General features: G+C 44.2%; 1 protein-coding gene across 2 annotated transcripts in view; it reads left to right on the plus strand.

The window, feature by feature from the left end:
* The window catches only part of LOC135552072 (trafficking protein particle complex subunit 9-like), a 310,740-nt gene that overhangs the window by 47,979 nt on the left and 243,447 nt on the right, over positions 1 to 19,314 (plus strand). For both annotated transcript variants that reach the window (XM_064983454.1, XM_064983455.1), the window contains 2 exons: positions 13,163 to 13,289; positions 14,806 to 14,938. In XM_064983454.1, coding sequence (XP_064839526.1) covers positions 13,163 to 13,289; positions 14,806 to 14,938 — 260 coding nt within the window. The remainder of the gene's footprint in view (positions 1 to 13,162; positions 13,290 to 14,805; positions 14,939 to 19,314) is intronic.

The raw sequence follows: 19,314 nt of genomic DNA on the forward strand, positions 1-19,314 counted from the left end.
TTGTCCCGTGGCACTCACATGAAGTGCTTTTAGAGACGAGTTAAGGATCATATCATCTCCACCTTAAGTGACACCCTTCAATTTGCATACCACCCCAATAGATCCACAGACGATGCCATTGCACTGCTCACTACCCTATCCCAGCTTTCAACACCATAGTACCCTCCAAGCTCATCATTAAGCTCGGGGCCCTGACTCTGAACCCTGCCCTGTGCAACTGTGTCCTGGACTTCCTGACGGGCCGCCCCCAGGTGGTGAAGGTAGGAAACAACATCTCCTCTACGCTGATCCTCAACACTGGGACCCCACAAGGGTAAATGCTCAGCCCCCTCCCGTAATCCCTGTTCACCATAACTGCTTGGCCAAACACACCTCCAACTCAATCATCAAGTTTGCATACGACACAACAGTAGTAGATCTGATTACCAATAATGATGAGACTACAGGGAGGAGGTGAGGGCCCTGGGAGTGTGGTGCCAGGAAAATAACCTCTCACTCAAAGTCAACAAACAAAACAAAAGAGCTGATCGTGAATTTCAGAAGACTGCAGAGGGAGCACGGACCCATCCACATCGACTGGACCACAGTGGAGAAGGTGAAAAGCTTCAAGTTCCTCGGTGTACACATCACTGACCGTCTGAAATGGTCCACCCACACAGACAGTGTGATGAAGAAAGCGCAACAGGCTGAAGAAATTCGGCTTGTCGCCTAAGACCCTCACTTTTACAGATGCACCATTGAGAGCCTCCTGTCGGGCTCTATCACCGCCTGGTACGGCAACTGCACCGTCCGTAAACTGCAGGGCTCTTCAGAGGGAGGTGCGGGGGCACACTGCCCTCCAGGACACCTACATCACCCGATGTCACAAAGGCCAAAAAGATCATCAAGTGCATCAACCACCTGAGCCACAGCCTGTTCACCCTGCTATCATTCAGAAAGTGAGGTCATTATAGGTGCATCAACCACCTGAGCCACAGCCAGTTCACCCTGCTATCATTCAGAAAGTGAGGTCAATATAGGTGCATCAACCACAAGAGCCACAGCCAGTTCACCCTGCTATCATTCAGAAAGTGAGGTCATTATAGGTGCATCAACCACCTGAGCCACAGCCAGTTCACCCTGCTATCATTCAGAAAGTGAGGTCATTATAGGTGCATCAACAACCTGAGCCACAGCCTGTTCACCCTGCTGTCATTCAGAAAGTGAGGTCATTATAGGTGCATCAACCACCTGAGCCACAGCCTGTTCACCCTGCTATCATTCAGAAAGTGAGGTCATTATAGGTGCATCAACCACCTGAGCCACAGCCTGTTCACCCTGCTATCATTCAGAAAGTGAGGTCATTATAGGTGCATCAACCACCTGAGCCACAGCCAGTTCATCCTGCTATCATTCACAAAGTGAGGTCAGTATAGGTGCATCAAAACTGGGACTGAGAGACTGAAAAACAGCTTCTATCTCAAGGCCATCAGACTGTTAAATAGCCATTACTAGCCGGTCTCCACCCAGTACCCTGCCCTGAACTTAGTCACTGTCACTAGCCACCCGGTCACTCAACCCTGAACCTTAGAGGCTGCTGTCCTATGTACATAGATATGGAATCACTGGTCAATTTAATAATGGAACATAATGTTTTACTAATTTCACCGGTGTATATACTGTATTCTACAGTATTCCAGTCAATGCCACTCCGACATTGCTCATACTAATATTTATAGATCTCTTAATTCCATTCTTTTACTTTTCGATTGTGTGTTTCTGTGAATTGTTAGATCCGACTGTACTGTTAGAGCTAGGAACACAAGCAGTTAGCTACAGTGGTTCTTCCTTTTCAAAGCTGTGGCGTACTGCAGCACGGCTTGCGGGGTGCCGCAGATTTCTATGGCATGTTATTTAAGTGTCAGCCATTGTTGACAGAATGACGCAGTTTACCACAATCTGCCACCATCTGCCACAAACGGTCGCGGCATAAACTCAACACTTTTAAAGGAAGAACCACTGTTCACCCGCAATATGTGTGTGCTACTGTACCAATCAAATTTGAGTTGATTTTCATTTGTCGATTTTGATTATTATAATTTTTTCTAATAAATGCAACTTAAGTTTCATATCAAGAAATTTCGATTTGAAATCTTTTGGACAATCAATCTTGACTGAACCCCATTTTTGTCCGAATAGGATTTTCATAAGAAAGGTAAGCTACACTAAACCTTGCAGAGAGCCTATCCAACTGACACTCTTAGAAAAAATACAAACGACTGGAGTGAATACTTAAAAAGAAATCATACTGGCACAAGATGGGGGGAATGCTGGAACATAACTAATGAAATGACAAATGTACACTTAACCCAGTATAAGCTAAGGTATAGACTTTATTACACGAGACAACATGGACTAACTCTATAGCACAATGGCAGTCATGTCTTAAGTGAAAACTAACAATGATGCAATAATCCCTGCCTTCTGGAAACTATGAAGTTATGGGCGGAGTTAGAAAATTGGCTGTCAGAAGCATTACAATGTACATTTTCAAGACATGGCATATGAGGTTGCAACCTGATAGGTTGGACGATACTTTTCTCGTCAATCATCCTGAAGAAACATATACTTAACTGTATCAACCAATCCTCCATTGTTAACACAAGGTCAAATGCTTTGTGTAAATGTTGAAAGTGCGTGGGGGAAGGAGAGAAACAAAATCCTGCAGAGTGATAGGGGGGGGGTGTGTAAGGTGGGTCTGGTCTGGAGTGATGTGGATGTTTGTGTTCGCCTGTCTGAATGTTGTCGTTTGTATGTCTGTTTTGTAATGTAAAAAAAAAAAGGAACCAATTGAAAAGTCCCAAAAGTGCAAACCCCATCTGTCACTCCAGGCAGGTTAATCAGACTTAAAGTTTTTGAAAGAAATTGTATAGAATTTGAACCCATGCAGGCTGCTTCTACACCCCATGCCGGGACCATGGAGAGGTGGAGGGGATAGATGGAGGGAGGGAGGGAGGGAGAGGTCAATCCATCCACCTCATGTAAAGTTACTTTTGCCCGTCTGCTTCTCCCAACTTCCAACTCTTTCTGTCACTCACACGAGTACACACACACACACACACACACACACACACACACACAAGGGCACTTTCCTGCCTCCCCGTCTGTCTCGCCTGCTACCAAGGTGACCTGGCTGGCAGTTGTGCAGCCCTTCTTCTCAGTCTCCACACGACTCCTGCATTAGTACCAGCTCTGCTTTGTTCCATATCGATTTACAATTCAAGTGCTGCACTTACTGCCCCCTCTCATTTTCACAGCGGCTGCCAATGCCAACAGGTTTATACCCCCAACCCCCCCTTCTCAGAAGAAAATCAATCTCACCTTGAATAGGCATGTAGGTGGTTATTTTCATGAGTGGGAAATGAAGTTGTTAGCAAACTTGTATAGATCTCTTAGTTGTTAGATTATGAGTATAGCTAAAAGTGGTTTCACTTGGTTGAATGTTACTGGTATACATCAGTGGTGGCTGGTGACTTGAAGAATTGAGGGTGGGAGACTCATGGTATAGGCGCGGAGCGCACGGGGACCACAAAGTGTGTTTCAAAAATCAACAAAGACTAATTATTTTAACCCAAAGCATTTAATAAAGGCATTTATATTGTAAAGTGGCTGTTCCACTGGATGTCAGAAGGTGAATTCACCAATTTGTAAGTCGCTCTGGATAAGAGCGTCTGCTAAATGACTTAAATGTAATGTAAATGTAATTTATAGTATAACATTATGGGAAAGGGGAATGAGTGGGCTACTTACAGTTTTGGGAAGGGATCACAGCAGTGATTGAATGAGGGCATGATTTGAGGTGTTCAGAGGCTTGTGCAGGACAGGATTTTACTGGGAAGACAAACAATAACAGAATACGCTACACAGTTAGATAAAAGAGCTAAGAATGAGTTAGTCCAAGCAAGGAGGAAATTCACTGATGTGTAATATTGTGATTGTGTATGTGATTGACTCTACATACAGTAATGAGAGAAAACAGATAGGGTGAGGTGCTTGTAGAGGAAACATTCAACGTGCCAGTGGATGAGCGGGCACATGAGACGTCGTGGCTTCAGTTCATGTCAGGAGAGAGTTGACGCTGGTAGTGGAGTGGAGTAGTCATCATCTCTTAATCGGGGAACATGAGGGGACTTAGCTGTAAATACAAATAGCAGATACATTCCATTACAGCTGCGCCATCATAGGATTGGACAACGAGAATCTCTATGAAGTTAAACTCGGACATCTCAAATGTCATGAAGTCAAACACCCACTTGACACATCAAAGTAGCCCAAGAAATGTTCCTGAATAAAGCTCTGATCGCCCACATACCTGATGATAACTGTAAACTGCAAGCAGACTGGTGGCACCGTAGGTCCCAGAGTGGCAGGGCAATTCTTACCCCCTGGGGCATGGAGTTTTTCCTTATATGTTGCCATATAATTTGACAGTGATTAATCAGTTGTAAAAAGGTTTTGTATGGGCTATGGTGGGACCAGTTTTTCATGATAAAATCACATGGTTTAAAAAAACTCCTGTCCCTGGGGGGGGATGAAAACCCTCTCAAACTGCAGCTACCTTATATTTGTTCATATCAATTATATTTAGACTAGATTGGGAGGGGGGGATTTCCTCTACCCAGACACATAGACAACAACAGACAATAGAACTCACAGGGCTGAGCTTGCTTTATGCATGTTTGCATCATGCAGGCCTATGCAACCGTAGGCCTTGTAAAAAAAAAATGACTCATCACGATTATGTTGATTGATTCATTCCAGGTAATCATTTTGGGTGAAAATCTATAGGCAGTCTAGCCAGCCCAATTGTGAATATAATCTACATTTTATCACATTCACATTTTCTCCTGACACACAAATGGACTATAAATACATAACGTTACCAATTAGTTTCCCAGACCAGATGGACAGCGCACATATGCTGCATGCAGCTGCTTTTATTAGTAGACTACAGTTGATCAGACTGAAAAGTTGTCTCGTTTTCGTCCCATACAGCATGTCAGATTTCTAATGTTTAGGTGTAGCCTAGACTGCTGCAACATTTATGTCATGAGTTTTTACTTGTCTGTCCGGAGTGATGGTGTTACCATTTTTTAAAAACTTTTAATGGATGATGCGATGGAAGCTATCAAATCATTCGGAACAGTTTGCAACATCCCCGAAAAGATGTTCAGCATGTAAAGCATCGTAACATGTAATTACAGGCAGCTTGATGATAGGCTCCCTGTTAACCAGCTATACATTTGATAACAGTTGGTATTGAATGCCCTCACCTTTCATCCTTCTTTATGAAACTGATCTCAGGCAGAGGTCGCCACTCGCTTTTAATTTACCCAGAGAATGAAAGGGGTTCTTCAACAAAAACTCCATTCTACCATTCGGGCAGAGAACTGTGCACTCGCACTGGTAGCTAGCTAGCTACTGTTAGTGCAATTTATTTACATTTTCCTTGCTAACTGGACAAAAATAAAGTGCTAATCCCAAGAAAACAATTTATAATATACCTCCATCTCCTGTAATTTATAAAAACAAATTTGAATTGAATAATGTCCCAAAAATGCTTAACCATCACTCTTCACTCTTAATCGCTATCCAACCATGTCAACAAGCTTCTCAACACATAGAACCCCCATAATGCTCTGTGGCACAATCTCAATACAACTCAATAGGTTCATTCTCTGATCCTAATTCTATGATTGGATGGACAACATGTCATCTCATACTGTAAAAGCTTTGATTGGTTGGAGGACGTCCTCCGGAAGTGGTCATAATTTCCATGTAGTTCTATGGAAGGGCGTGAGTCCTACAAGCCTTCTAGGTTTTGTATTGAAGTCGATGTAGCCAGAGGAGGACGGAAGCCAGCTGTCCTCCGCTAGCCCAGACAGTGCTGTTGAAGTTACTGGAGACCTTCATTGTGAACAGTGTATTTTAACCAAGGAGAACATTACCTGCCCCAATGCATAGTGCCAACTGTAGAGTTTGGTGGAGGAGGAATAATGGTCTGGGGCTGTTTTTCATGGTTCGTGCTAGGTCCCTTAGTTCCAGTGAAGGGAAATCTTAACACTACAGCATAGAATGGCATTCTAGATAATTCTGTGCTTCCAACTTCGTGGCAACAGTTTGGGGAAGGCCCTTTGCTGATTCAACATGACAAAGCCCCTGTGCACAAAGCAAGGTCCATACAGAAATGTTTTTTCAAGATCGGTGTGAAGGAACTTGACTGGCCTGCACAGTGCCCTGACCTCAACTCCATTGAACACCTTTGGGATGAATTGGAACGCCGACTGCGAGCCAGATCTAATCACCTAACATCAGTGCCCAACCTCACTAATGCTCTTATGTCTGAATGGAAGGAATTCCCCGCAGCAATATTCCAACATCTATCGCAAAGCCTTCTCCGAAAAACATTAAGAATGAGAATGTGGCTTTCTATGACAGACTGATCAAGTGAATCCAGGTGAAAGCTATGCTCCCTTATTGATGTCACTTGTTAAATCCACGTTAAATCAGTGTAGATGAAGGGGAGGAGACGGGTTAAAGAATTATTTTTTAAAATTTTGAGACAATTGAGACATGGATTGTGTTTGTATGCCATTCAGATGGTGAATGGGCAAGACAACATATTTCAGTGACTTTGAATGGGGTATGGTAGTAGGTGCCAGGCGTGTTGGGTTGTGTCAACAAACTGAAACGCTGCAGGGTTTTTCAGCCTCAACAGTTTTCTATGTGTATCAAGAATGGCCCACCACCCAAAGGTCATCCAGCCAACTTGACACAACTGTGGTAAGCATTGGAGTCAACATGGGCCGTCATCACTGTGGAACACTTTCGACACATTGTAGAATCCATCCATACAAAATGGGGAGGGGGTGGGGGGGGGCTCAATATAAGGAAGGAGTTCCTAATGTTTGGTATACTCAGTGTATACTGAGTTTGTACAGTACCAGTCAAAAGTTTGGACACCGACTCATTCAAGGGTTTTTCTTGATTTTTACTATTTTATCATTTGTAGAATAATAGTGAAGACATCAACACAGTGAAATTACACATATGGAATCATGTAGGAACCAAAAAAGAGTTACACAAATCAAAATATATTTGAGATTCTTCAAAGTAGCCACCCTTTGCCTTGACAGTTTTGCACACTCTTGGCATTCTCTCAACCAGCTTCATGGGGTAGTCATTTGTAATGCATTTCAATTAACAGGTGTGCCTTTGTTAAAAGTTTGTGGAATTTCTTTCCTTCTTAATGCGTTTGAGCCAATCAGTTGTGTTGTGACATGGTAGGGGTGGTACACAGAAGGTAAAAAATGTCTATTTGGTAAAAGACCAAGTCCATATTATGCCAAGAGAAACGACATGAAGGTCAGTCAATACGGAGCATTTCAAGAACTTTGAAAATGTTTCAAGTGTAGTCACAAAAACCATCAAGCGCTATGATGACACTGGCTCTCATGAGGACCATCACAGGAATGGAAGACCCAGAGTTACCTCTGCTGCAGAGGATAAGGTCATTACAGTTACCAGCCTTAGAAATTGCAGGCCAAATAAATGCTTTACAGAGATCAAGTAACAGACACATCACAACATCAACTGTTCAGAGGAGACTGTGTGAATCAGGCCTTCATGGTCAAATTGCTGCAAAGAAACCACTACAAAAGGACACCAACATGAAGAAGAGACTTGCTTGGGCCAAGAAACATGAGCAATGTACATAAGACCGGAGGAAATCTGTCCTTTGGTCTGATGAGTCCAAATTTGAGATTTTTGGTTCCAACCGCCATGTTTTTGTGAGACGCAGAGGAGCAGAACGGATGATCTCTGCATGTGTGGTTCCCACCGTGAAGCATGGAGGAGGTGGTGTGATGGAGTTGAGGTGCATTGCTGGCGACACTGCCAGTGATTTATTTAGAATTCAAGGCACACTTAACCAGCATGGCTACCACAGCATTCTACAGCGATACGCCATCCCATCTGGGTTTTGTTTTTTTACCGGACAATGACCCAAAACACACCTCCAGGCTGTGTAAGGGATATTTTACCAAGGAGAGAGATGGATTGCACCATCAGATCATCTGGCTTCTTCAATCACCCGACCTCAACCCAATTAAGATGGTTTGAGAGAATAGCAAAAGTATGCAAAGCTGTCATCAAGGCAAAGTGTGGCTACTTTGAAGAATCTCAAATTTAACATACATGTAAAATATACCTTTTTTGGTTTCTACATTTTTCAATGTGTTCTTTCATAGTTTTGTCTTTCATAGTTTTTTATTCTACAGTGTAGAAAATAGTAAAAATAAAGAAAAATCCTTGAATGAGTAGGTGTGTCAACTTTTGACTGGTACTGTACATGTATACTACTGGAGGCTCCGCAGGGGAGGACCATCCACCTCAGTGAAATTTCTTTTCTTTTTTTATAGTGAAAAAGGATAAAGTTATCCTTTTTTAGATAGGAATATATTTAGTATAGTTTTATGTCACTGAAGAGCTCAGTGACTTTCAACATAGCACTGTCAAAGGATGCCACCTTTCCAACTAATACGTTTGTCAGATTTCTGCCCTGCTAGAGCTGCCCTGGTCAACTGTACGTGCTGTTATTGTGAAGTGGAAACTTTTAGGACCAACAATGCCTCAGCCACGAGTTGTAGGCAACACAAGCTAACAGAACGGGACCGCCGAGAGCTGAAGTGCCAAGCATGTAAAAATGGTCTATCCCCGGTTGCAACACTGACGGCCGAGTTCCAAACTGGAAGATGGTGTGTATATTTATATATATCACACACACACACACACAGTTGAAGTCGGAAGTTTACATACACCTTAGCCAAAATACATTTCAACTCAGTTTTTCACAATTCCTGACATTTAATCCAAGTAAAAATTCCCTGTTTTAGGTCAGTTAGGATCACCACTTCATTTTAATAATGTGATTTGTCAGAATAATGGTAGAGAGAATGATTTATTTCAGCTGTAATATCTTTCATCACATTCCCAGTGGGTCAGAAGTTTACATACACTCAACAAGTATTTGGTAGCATTGCCTTTACATTGTCTAACTTGCGTCAAATGTTTTGCCTAGCCTTCCACAAGCTTCCCACAATAAGTTGGGTGAATTTTGCCCATTCCTCCTAACTGGGTCAGGTTTGTAGGCCTCTTTGCTCACACATGCTTTTTCAGTTCTGCCCACAAATATCCTATAGGATTGAGGTCAAGGCTTTGTGATGGCCACTCCAATACCTTGACTTAGTTGCCATTTTGCCACAACTTTGCATGTATGGTTGGGGTCATTGTCCATTTGGAAGACCCATTTGCGACCAAGCTTTAACTTCCTGACTGATGTCTTGAGATGTTGCTTCAATATATTCACATACTTTTTTTTCCTCATGATGCCATCTCTTTTGTGAAGCGCACCAGTCTGTCCTGCAGCAAAGCACCCCCACAACATGATGCTGCCACCCCCAGCCTGCAAGCCTCCCCTTTATCCTCCGAACATAATGATGGTCATTCTGGCCAAACAGTTCTATTTTTGTTTCATCAGACCAGAGGACATGTCTCCAAAAAGTACGATCTTTGACCCCATGAGCAGCTGCAAACCGTAGTCTGGCTATTTTATGGCTGTTTTGGAGCAGTGGCTTCTGCCTTGCTGAGCGGCCTTTCAGGTTATGTCGATATAGGACTCGTTTTACTGTGGAAAGAGATCTTCACAAGGTCCTTTGCTGTTGTTCTGGGATTGATTTGTACTTTTCACACCAAAAGTGCATTCATCTCTTGGAGACAGAACGCTTCTCCTTCCTGAGTGGTATGACGGCTGCGTGGTCCCATGGTGTTTATACTTGCGTACTATTGTTTGTACAGATGAATGTGGTACCTTCAGGCGTTTGGAAATTGCTCCCAAGGATGAACCAGACTTGTGGAGGTCTACAATTTTTTTTTTGATTTTCCCATGATGTCAAGCAAAGAGACACTGAGTTCGAAGGTAGGCCTTGAAATACATCCACAGTTACACCTCCAATTGACTGAAATATTTTCAATTAGTCTATCAGAAGCTTCTAAAGCCATGACATTGTTTTCTGGAATTTTCCAAGCTGTTTAAAGACACAGTCAACTTAGTGAATGTAAACTTCTCACCCACTGGAATTTTGATGCAATAAATTAGTGAGGTTGTCTCAGGTCCCGGTAAAAATAATTTGTCAATAAAAAATGTTGGAACAACGACTTGCCATGCACAAAGTCGATGTCCTAACCGACTTGCCAGAACTATAGTTTGTAAACAAGACATTTGTGGAGTGGTTGAATTATTTATATATATATATATATATATAATGTTATACTTGTGAAGTACTGTATTTCATTTGAACTTTAGTGTTCAAGGATGGAAGACTCTAACAATTAAGACGGATGTAGATAATTTAGTTCGTAAAATGAGAAACTACAATGAATCATTCATATTTGGGAGGCTGCTGCTCAAACTAGCCAATGTCTTCACTATCTGGCTGTGGAGTGGGGTCTCTAGTCTAGACAAACATTCTGAAGGAAAGGTTACTGTAAGTGATTATGATGTGTCTTTGTCCCTCTCAGAGATGGCTCATTGGTGTCTGTCTGTTAATATTGTTTACTACATTATGTTTTTTTCCCTCTGCAATTGATGAATCAATATACTGCTGGTTTCATCTCATTCCAGTGTTAATCACTGCATCGTAATGGCAAAGGAAATGAAACTATTGGAAATAATCTATCCATCCGTCCGTCTCCACATCATTAGCAATAGCGAGCCGGGGCTAATTAACCTTTTCAAGGATGGATGCATATGAGTTATTTCCAATAGGTTTACTTTTATTTTTCTTAACCAGTACAGGGGTGTAGTCTTTTTCGCTCTCTGTAAAGCAGCAAGAGGAATGCCTTGGTAAAGGACTATCATGTCACCACAGAGGCTCTGTGACTGGAGACACACTTCAACCTCCCAAGTGAAGTCGCGTTTGCAACTTGATAAAAAGGGATTGATGGTGTCTTTCATGGTGTTGGGCAGCCAGCCTCCTGACCAGAGACTTGATGTGCATTTGACCACCAGTTTGTGTAAATAGAGTATAAGCAGCATCTCCATATACGCTGGTCAACGTTCTTGGTTTTATATAGGACATCATGAATGACAGATTACACACATTCAAAGTCACCCAGTTGTCTGTTGAGAACCCAAGTCAGCGTATTCAGATCCTTGACTTTTTTCCTTTCTCTCATTGTAGACTTTGAAGGCTGGCAATGGTAGAATACTACAGTTTAAGTGATAGTTGTTAAACTAGCATATTCCTCTGTCGGAGATGGTGGAGTCGAACGCAACTTGACCTTCTCTGTGACTGTGTAGGACTCCTTTCCAATCTCCCCTCCTCTCCTCCTCCGGCAGAGCAGACAGCCTTCCATTTACACGGTTTCCTTTTGTGTGTGTGTGTGTTTGAAGTTTCCTCTTCTCTCTCTCATACGGTGAGAACCATCAGTTTTCTCTGTGGGAGATGGCGGTGCCAGCTGGGGCTGATCTCATCTCCAGGATATCGGGGCAAGGTGAGAGTGATGGATTTCTGAAGACACTGGGAACTCTTCCCACCCACCCTCCCTCCCACCACAGCACTGTGGTACCGGGACGTGAGACAACCTCCCTCCCACTGTGGTACCGGGACCTGAGACAACTTCCCTCCCACCACGGCACTGTGGTATTGGGACCTGAGAGAACCTCCCTCCCACCACGGCACTGTGGTCCCGGGACCTGAGACCACCTCCCTCCCACCACGGCACTGTGGTACCGGGACCTGAGACAACTTCCCTCCCACTACGGCACTGTGGTACCGGGACCTGAGACCACCTCCCTCCCACCAGATCACTGTGGTACCGGGACCTGAGACCACCTCCCTCCCACCAGATCACTGTGGTACCATGACCTGAGACCACCTCCCTCCCACCAGATCACTGTGGTACCGGGATCTGAGACCACCTCCCTCCCACCAGATCACTGTGGTACCGGGACCTGAGACCACCTCCCTCCCACTACGGCACTGTGGTACCGGGACCTGAGACCACCTCCCTCCCACCACGGCACTGTGGTACCGGGACCTGAGACCACCTCCCTCCCACCACGGCACTGTGGTACCGGGACCTGAGACCACCTCCCTCCCACCAGATCACTGTGGTACCGGGACCTGAGACCACCTCCCTCCCACCACGGCACTGTGGTACCGGGACCTGAGACCACTTCCCTCCCACCAGATCACTGTGGTACCGGGACCTGAGACCACCTTCCTCCCACCACGGCACTGTGGTACCGCGACCTGAGACCACCTCCCTCCCGCCAGAACAATGGGAGGCTTGGTTTCAATAATCCAGTGTTTTCCTCTCCTGTCCTTTAAGTGTCCCAACTCCGGTCCTCCAGAACCCCCCACAGTACACATTTTTGTTGTTGCCCTAGACATTCAACTTGTCAAGGGCTTGATGATTAGTTGACAAGTAGAATCATGTGAACAGGTGTTGGGAAACACTGTGTGTTGGGAAACTCTGGGTTTCAATACTCTAAAGTTGCTTCCTCTCCTCCTCTCCTTTCCTTCATCTGAACTTCTGATGATAACATTGCAGAAACTGCCGCCCACCACAGCACTGGGACACTTGTGGGTTTTCTCTCTCATCATGTCACATTAGAACAGTGGAATCTGATTCATTAGATCCACTTGATTTAGTTAAAAAGCAAAGTGAACTTTTATCAAGTTAGTTGTGACTGTGTGACTTTGACAGGTGTCTGTGCGCTTCAATAATATCACCATTTTAGTTCAGAGCGACTTAGATTTCCTGCTGTCCCCATTGAACCGTTGCCGCATGCTCAAAGTCTCCGTTTGTGTTTAATTAATAGGGCCACATTTTGAAGTAGAACCCGTCTTTTGACACTTTGATAACATAGCATCAAGTCATTTTAATGAAGCTCCACTGATAACATGAATTTTAATGCACTGCGTCGTATCTCATCAAGCTAAATAATTGATGCACTTTGAGTACAGTCACGATTAGTTTTGTTATGAATTATGCCCAACAGTAACCTGATTTGAAACGTAATTCCTCTGACTGATCTGTTGTCCTCTGTCCTGTCCAGGGTTTGCTGACATCGGGTGTTGAGTTTGAGGCCCTGCCTGCTGCCCTGTCCCTGCCTGCTGAGTCTGGGCTCTACCCTGTCACCCTGGTGGGGGTCCCACGCACCGCAGGCAACATCACCGTCAACGGTGAGTCCAGCACAACTTTACCCTTCCCGCGTGTGACGCTCTGGAAAGAATTAACACTCCTTACACAGGAAAGGCCGTCATTGAAGTGGAAATAGCTTCCTCCCTGAAAATGTACTTTCACGAAGTACGAAGGTAACCTGTTAATTTAATCCAAATAATGGTTATTATCTATCATTTTGGGTCTAGTCGTGCAGATTTTTCACTAAAAATGTAAAAACATTGCGATGTATGCCATGATGACAGACGCCAGGCAGACAGACGACAGAACGTTTTCCCCATATTCTCTGAGGATAAGCGACATGTCAGTTAATCGCATCTCTGTTAACCTCAGCAGCGTGGGACGAGGATAGCTTTAAAATAGTATGATCTACATAGTCATTTAGTCTTCATTTTACACCACAGTAATTGCCTGTAATGTTGTCGCCATGGTTAAGACAAGTGGCTTGGTTCTTTCTTCAGAAGATGGGGGGGGTTAATAGAGGTGTGGGGTGGGGGGGGGGTTAATAGAGTGTGTGTGTGTGTGTGTGTGTGGGGGGGTTAATAGAGGTGTGTGGGGGGAGGGGTTAATAGAGGTGCGTGTGGGGGGAGGGGTTAATAGAGGTGTGTGTGTGTGTGGGGGGGGGGGTTAATCGAGGTGTGTGTGTGTGTATGTGTGTGGGTTAATAGAGGTGTGTGTGGGGGGTTAATAGAGGTGTGTGTGTGTGTGTGTGGGGGGAGGGGTTAATAGAGGTGTGTGTGTGTGGGGGGAGGGGTTAATAGAGGTGTGTGTGTGTGGGGGGAGGGGTTAATAGAGGTGCGTGTCGGGGGAGGGGTTAATAGAGGTGTGTGTGTGTGGGGGGAGGGGTTAATAGAGGTGTGTGGGGGTTAAGAGGATGTGTAGGGGTGAATCTAGGAGTGTGGGGTGAATAGAGGTGTGTGTGTGGGGGTTAAGAGGATGTGTGGGGGTGTAGGGGGAATCTAGGAGTGTGGGGTGAATAGAGGTGTGTGGGGGTTAAGAGGATGTGTGGGGGTGTAGGGGGGAATCTAGGAGTGTGGGGTGAATAGAGGTGTGTGTGTGGGGGGGGTTAATAGGATGTGTGGGGGTTGTAGGGGGGAATCTAGGAGTGTGGGGTGAATAGAGGTGTGTGTGTGTGTGTGTGGGGGGGGTTAATAGGATGTGTGGGGGTTGTAGGGGGGAATCTAGGAGTGTGGGGTGAATAGAGGTGTGTGTGTGTGTGTGTGTGTGTGTGTGTGTGTGTGTGTGTGTGTGTGTGTGTGGGGGTTAATAGGATGTGTAGGGGTGAATCTAGGAGTGTGGGGTGAATAGGGTAAACCTTTGTTATCCCACATTGGGAGTAGCAACTCTAAACCAATCCGAGATTCACAGCTCTATTTCTCCTATTTGTATTAGATGAAGAAGTTAGACCCTTTTTTCTGAACAGAGGATGATTGGATAGAAATCCTTCAGAAGTGTGTTCTCAATGTCACCCTTTGTAGAATGGAGAGAAGTTATCGGAGTGCTCTCTCTTCCCTGTAGGCTACCACACGTCAGTGTTTGGTGTGACCAGTGACTGTCTCCTGGAGGGTCTACCCAGTGTGTTGACCAGTGGCTGTGTGGTGGAGGTCATTCCATCATTACCCCGTCTCCAGCTCAGCACCTCTCTACCACGGTGAGGCACCCTGCATCCTAACCCCCTGCACCCTAACCCACACCCCCTACACCCTAACCCATACCCCCTGCACCCTAACCCATTCCCCCTACACCCTAACCCCTACACCCTGTCCACACAGTACATGTTATAGCAGATTTGATTAATCCTGGTTCTGGGGAGCAGACCTACGTTCCTTTGTTCCAGTCCAGCACTAACACACCTGATTCAACAGATCAATGAATCAAGTCGTTGACAGCTGATCAAGTATAACATTTTGAGTCTATTTGGGTATGTCCCCATAAACTTTACCTTATACCCCCTTGTTCTGCCTCATTAAATCAAACCTACGTGTCCTTTCTTCTCTGTTTTAAAGCTGCTGTGTCATCAGAAGTGTCTTTCAGTCAGTCCTATTAATGCCCGGTCACACACAGAGATGATGTACTATAGCCTATATGAACCACAGTGCAGTGACCTCTATCCCAGAGCTAGATGCTCGCAGTTCTTCCTCTTCTCCTTTTTCCTGTTGTGCACCTGTTCTTACCAGTCATCAAACCAATCACTCCCCACCACTACTTGTTATTACCAATAACTTTAACAGTTGGAAGTCTCACCTCAATTTTCATGGGCACAACCTTAAAGTGACTGAAGAATGCAGTGCTCCTTTGCTTGTGAAATTCTCCACTTTACTCCAGCTCTGAGATGGTGTGTTTTAGAGATGATGGGGCAGCCACTGGGGAACGGTAGGTAGTCAGAATGCTTAGTCATAGCCACTTTAAAATGAATGAGAAGTAGTGGGGTTTCTGGACCAAAAACACGACCAGCTCCCAGCGGCATCTTGATACTTTTAGCTAGTGCTAATTCACAGCCCCAGTCCCTAGACAGGCTCTTGTCTGCAAAGGCAGAGTCGTCGCTCAGTTCAGTCATATCTGGATTTCTTGCTTCTTCCGGCTACTTTTAAATTACCCACTGATGCCTCAGAGGAACCTCTATAATTACTAAGAACTTAAGTAATTATTTATACTTTGATAATTACAGGTTCTCTGTCTTATTAGGTAGAAAGATAGTTGGATAGATGTGCTTTCTCTTCAGCCTAGTCGCTTGCTGCTGGACAATAACAACACAATACAGACATAATTCTGAGACTGACTGTTGTATTGATTCCTGTACCCAACAGAGTCAGCTTCAGTAATAGCACATGCACAAAGTGGACAATTGAAATCCAATTCTATATATTTTGTTTTTATTCAGTTTGAAGTAATAACTAACATGGCAGGGACTAAATGGACCTCTTTTGTTGAAATCGCCACCAGTCTTGTTCCTCTATGATTTGGCCACTCAGCTTCCCTCAGTACCTCATTGTACCTTGTTCAGAATAATCCGCCCAGTTCTACTCTTTTGCTGTGTGTGTGTGTGTGTGTGTGTGCGCGCGCTTGTGCTTTACTTGTCTCGTGTGAAAGCCCCAGACCCTCTGCGGGCAGTGTCTAGACACACTACTCTGCGAAATAGGTTTTCTTGATTCTACTCAAAATATTTTTGGCAACAAAATTAGACTAATATAACTGAGTAGACATTTTTGCTAGTTTTTATGAGTAGATAAGCTTGAGTAAGTTGTTTGGATGTGGTCAAATACAAATGATGAAGAAGAAAATTATTATGTTGATTGAACTTAAATAGTTAACTTGGAAGTCCTTAAAATGGAAGTCCTCTCACTGTCAACTGTGTTTATTTCCAACAAACTTAACATGTGTAAATATTTGTACGAACATAAGATTCAACAACTTAGACATAAACTGAACAAGTTCCACAGACATGAGACTAACAGAAATGGAATAATGTGTCCCTGAACAAAGGGGGGGTCAAAATCAAATGTAACAGTCAGTATCTGGTGTGGCCACCAGCTGCATTTACTGCAGTGCATCTCCTCCTCATGGACTGCACCAGATTTGCTAGTTCTTGCTGTGAGATGTTACCCCACTCTTCCACCAAGGCACCTGCAAGATCCCTGACATTGCTGAGGGGAATGGCCCGAGCCCTCACCCTGCGATCCAACAGGGACCAGACGTGCTCAATGGCATTGAAATCCGGGCTCTTCGCTGGCCATGACAGAACACTAACATTCCTGTCTTACAGAATGAGCAGTATGGCTGGTGGCATTGTCATGCTGGAGGGTCATGTCAGGATGAGCCTGCAGGAAGGGTACCACATGAGGGAGGAGGATGTCTTCCCTGTAACGCACAGCGTTGAGATTGCCTGCAATGACAAGCTCAGTCAGATGATGCTGTGACACACTGCCCCAGACCATGACGGACCCTCCACCTCCAAATCGATCCCGCTCCAGAGTACAGGCCTTGGTGTAACGCTCATTCCTTTGGTGAGAAACGTGAATCCGACCATCACTCCTGGTGAGACAAAACCGCAACTCGTCAGAGAAGAGCACTTTTTGCCATTCCTGTCTGGTCCAGCGACGGTGGGTTTGTGCCCATAGGCGACGTTGTTACCGGTGATGTCTGGTGAGGACCTGTCTTACAACAGGCCTACAAGCTCTTAGTCCAGCCTCTCTCAGCCTATTGCGGACAGTCTGAGCACTGATGGAGGGATTGTGCATTCCTGGTGTAACTCGGGCAGTTGTTGTTGCCATCCTGTACCTGTCCCGCAGGGTGTGATGTTCGGATGTACCGATCCTGTGCAGGTGTTGTTACACGTGGTCTGCCACAGCGAGGACAATCAACTGTCCATCCTGTCTCCCTGTAGCACTGTCTTCGGCGTCTCACAGTACAGACATTGCAATTTATTGCCCTGGCCACATCTGCAGTCCTCATGCCTCCTTGCAGCATGTCTAAGGCAGGTTCACGCAGATGAACAGGTACCTTGGGCATCTTTCTGTTGGTGTTTTTCAGAGTCAGTAGGAAGGTCTCTTTAGTTTTCATAACTGTGACCTTAATTGCCTCCCCTCTGTAAGCTGTTAGTGTCTTAATGACCGTTCCGCAGGTGCATGTTCATGAATTGTTCATGGTTCATTGAACAAGCATGGGAAACAGTGTTTAAAGCTTTTACAATGAAGATCTGTGAAGTTATTTAGATTTTTACGAATTATCTTTGAAAAACCGGGTCCTGAAAAAGGGCTGTTTTATTTTTTTGCTGAGTTTACATGAAATTGTTCTTGTAACTGAATGATTAATCCTATTATCTAGTCATTGTTACATGATATATTAATTTAGACCAACTCAGAAAGGGTCACATTTTTTACTTTGGTTTTACTTGATCGGAGAGAACTTATCAGGACACCAGGAATCCTTGAAAACCATTTATTTTATATAACGGTTTGCAAAACAGCTGTTATTCAATAGTACAAAAGCAGCAGCAATGATTCTCAAATTATTAGTTGAAAAATTACAGAATTGCAATCAACATTGCAGGTTCGTCCTGATGGCTGCAGGTCTGCAAAACCCTAGAATTAGGAACTAGAACACTAGCTAGTATAGGCTCTCTGTGGGCAGAACTGTCTCTTTAGGAGAGAATGGAGCTTCAACTCCATGGACTTCACAAGGACCAAAATATTCTCATAGTAACCATGGACTATAACAAAAATGGGGACACACGGAGGCTCAAATAGCTTGTGGTTTGTACTGTGGAATATTTTCAGAACTAAAATATTGCCCACAAGGTAAAGAACAAAATAAAAAGAGATGACAACCCCAATAATCATGTCATCTAAACACTTGTATTAGTTTCTTCCTGTAACTTTTATCTGTTCACAAACACTGCCAATGGATGCCACCTATATTACTTCTGTAGAATTTATTTTAAACCTTAAATTGTTTTATTTTAGAGGCTTTTTTTTCAGAAGTTCACCAATAGAAAACAGTTTAAGATGCGCTACAAAGCTTTGCAGGTAGACTATCAGTGGTGCAGGTCGCATTGGCATGTCATAACAACCATACTGTGCAGACAGACCCTGGTAGAATACCTGTGGTAAAATGTTGGCACCTTGATGAAACCTCAATTGTCAAACGGATTCACATGTCAGTATTTCAAACGTCAAAATTGACATGAAATCCTTAATTAAAAACATCTATTTTGTATACAAAACAGCTTAAAGCCGTGGCAGTGAACCTTTAAATCACACTTTGTAGAATAAACATGTCTTTTTTAACCTCTAAATGATTTAGCACAGATCATTGCATTGGGCCGATCAGGGATGGGGTCTTAGACCACAATGTGCTCGAGCTCCGCTTCTCGGTGACTAACCTCCGGTAGGCAGAGGCTGGTCCCAGCACAGATTCTGTGCCCCAGGCGGCTTCAACAACAACAAGAGGCAGGTCTGTGGTAGAGGACACCCCCTACCCCCTTCAGATTCCTGTAAAAAAAAAAATAGACACATGCTTTCTATGTTG

Source organism: Oncorhynchus masou, chromosome 13 (assembly GCF_036934945.1).
Source record: "Oncorhynchus masou masou isolate Uvic2021 chromosome 13, UVic_Omas_1.1, whole genome shotgun sequence".
NCBI lineage: Eukaryota > Metazoa > Chordata > Actinopteri > Salmoniformes > Salmonidae > Oncorhynchus > Oncorhynchus masou.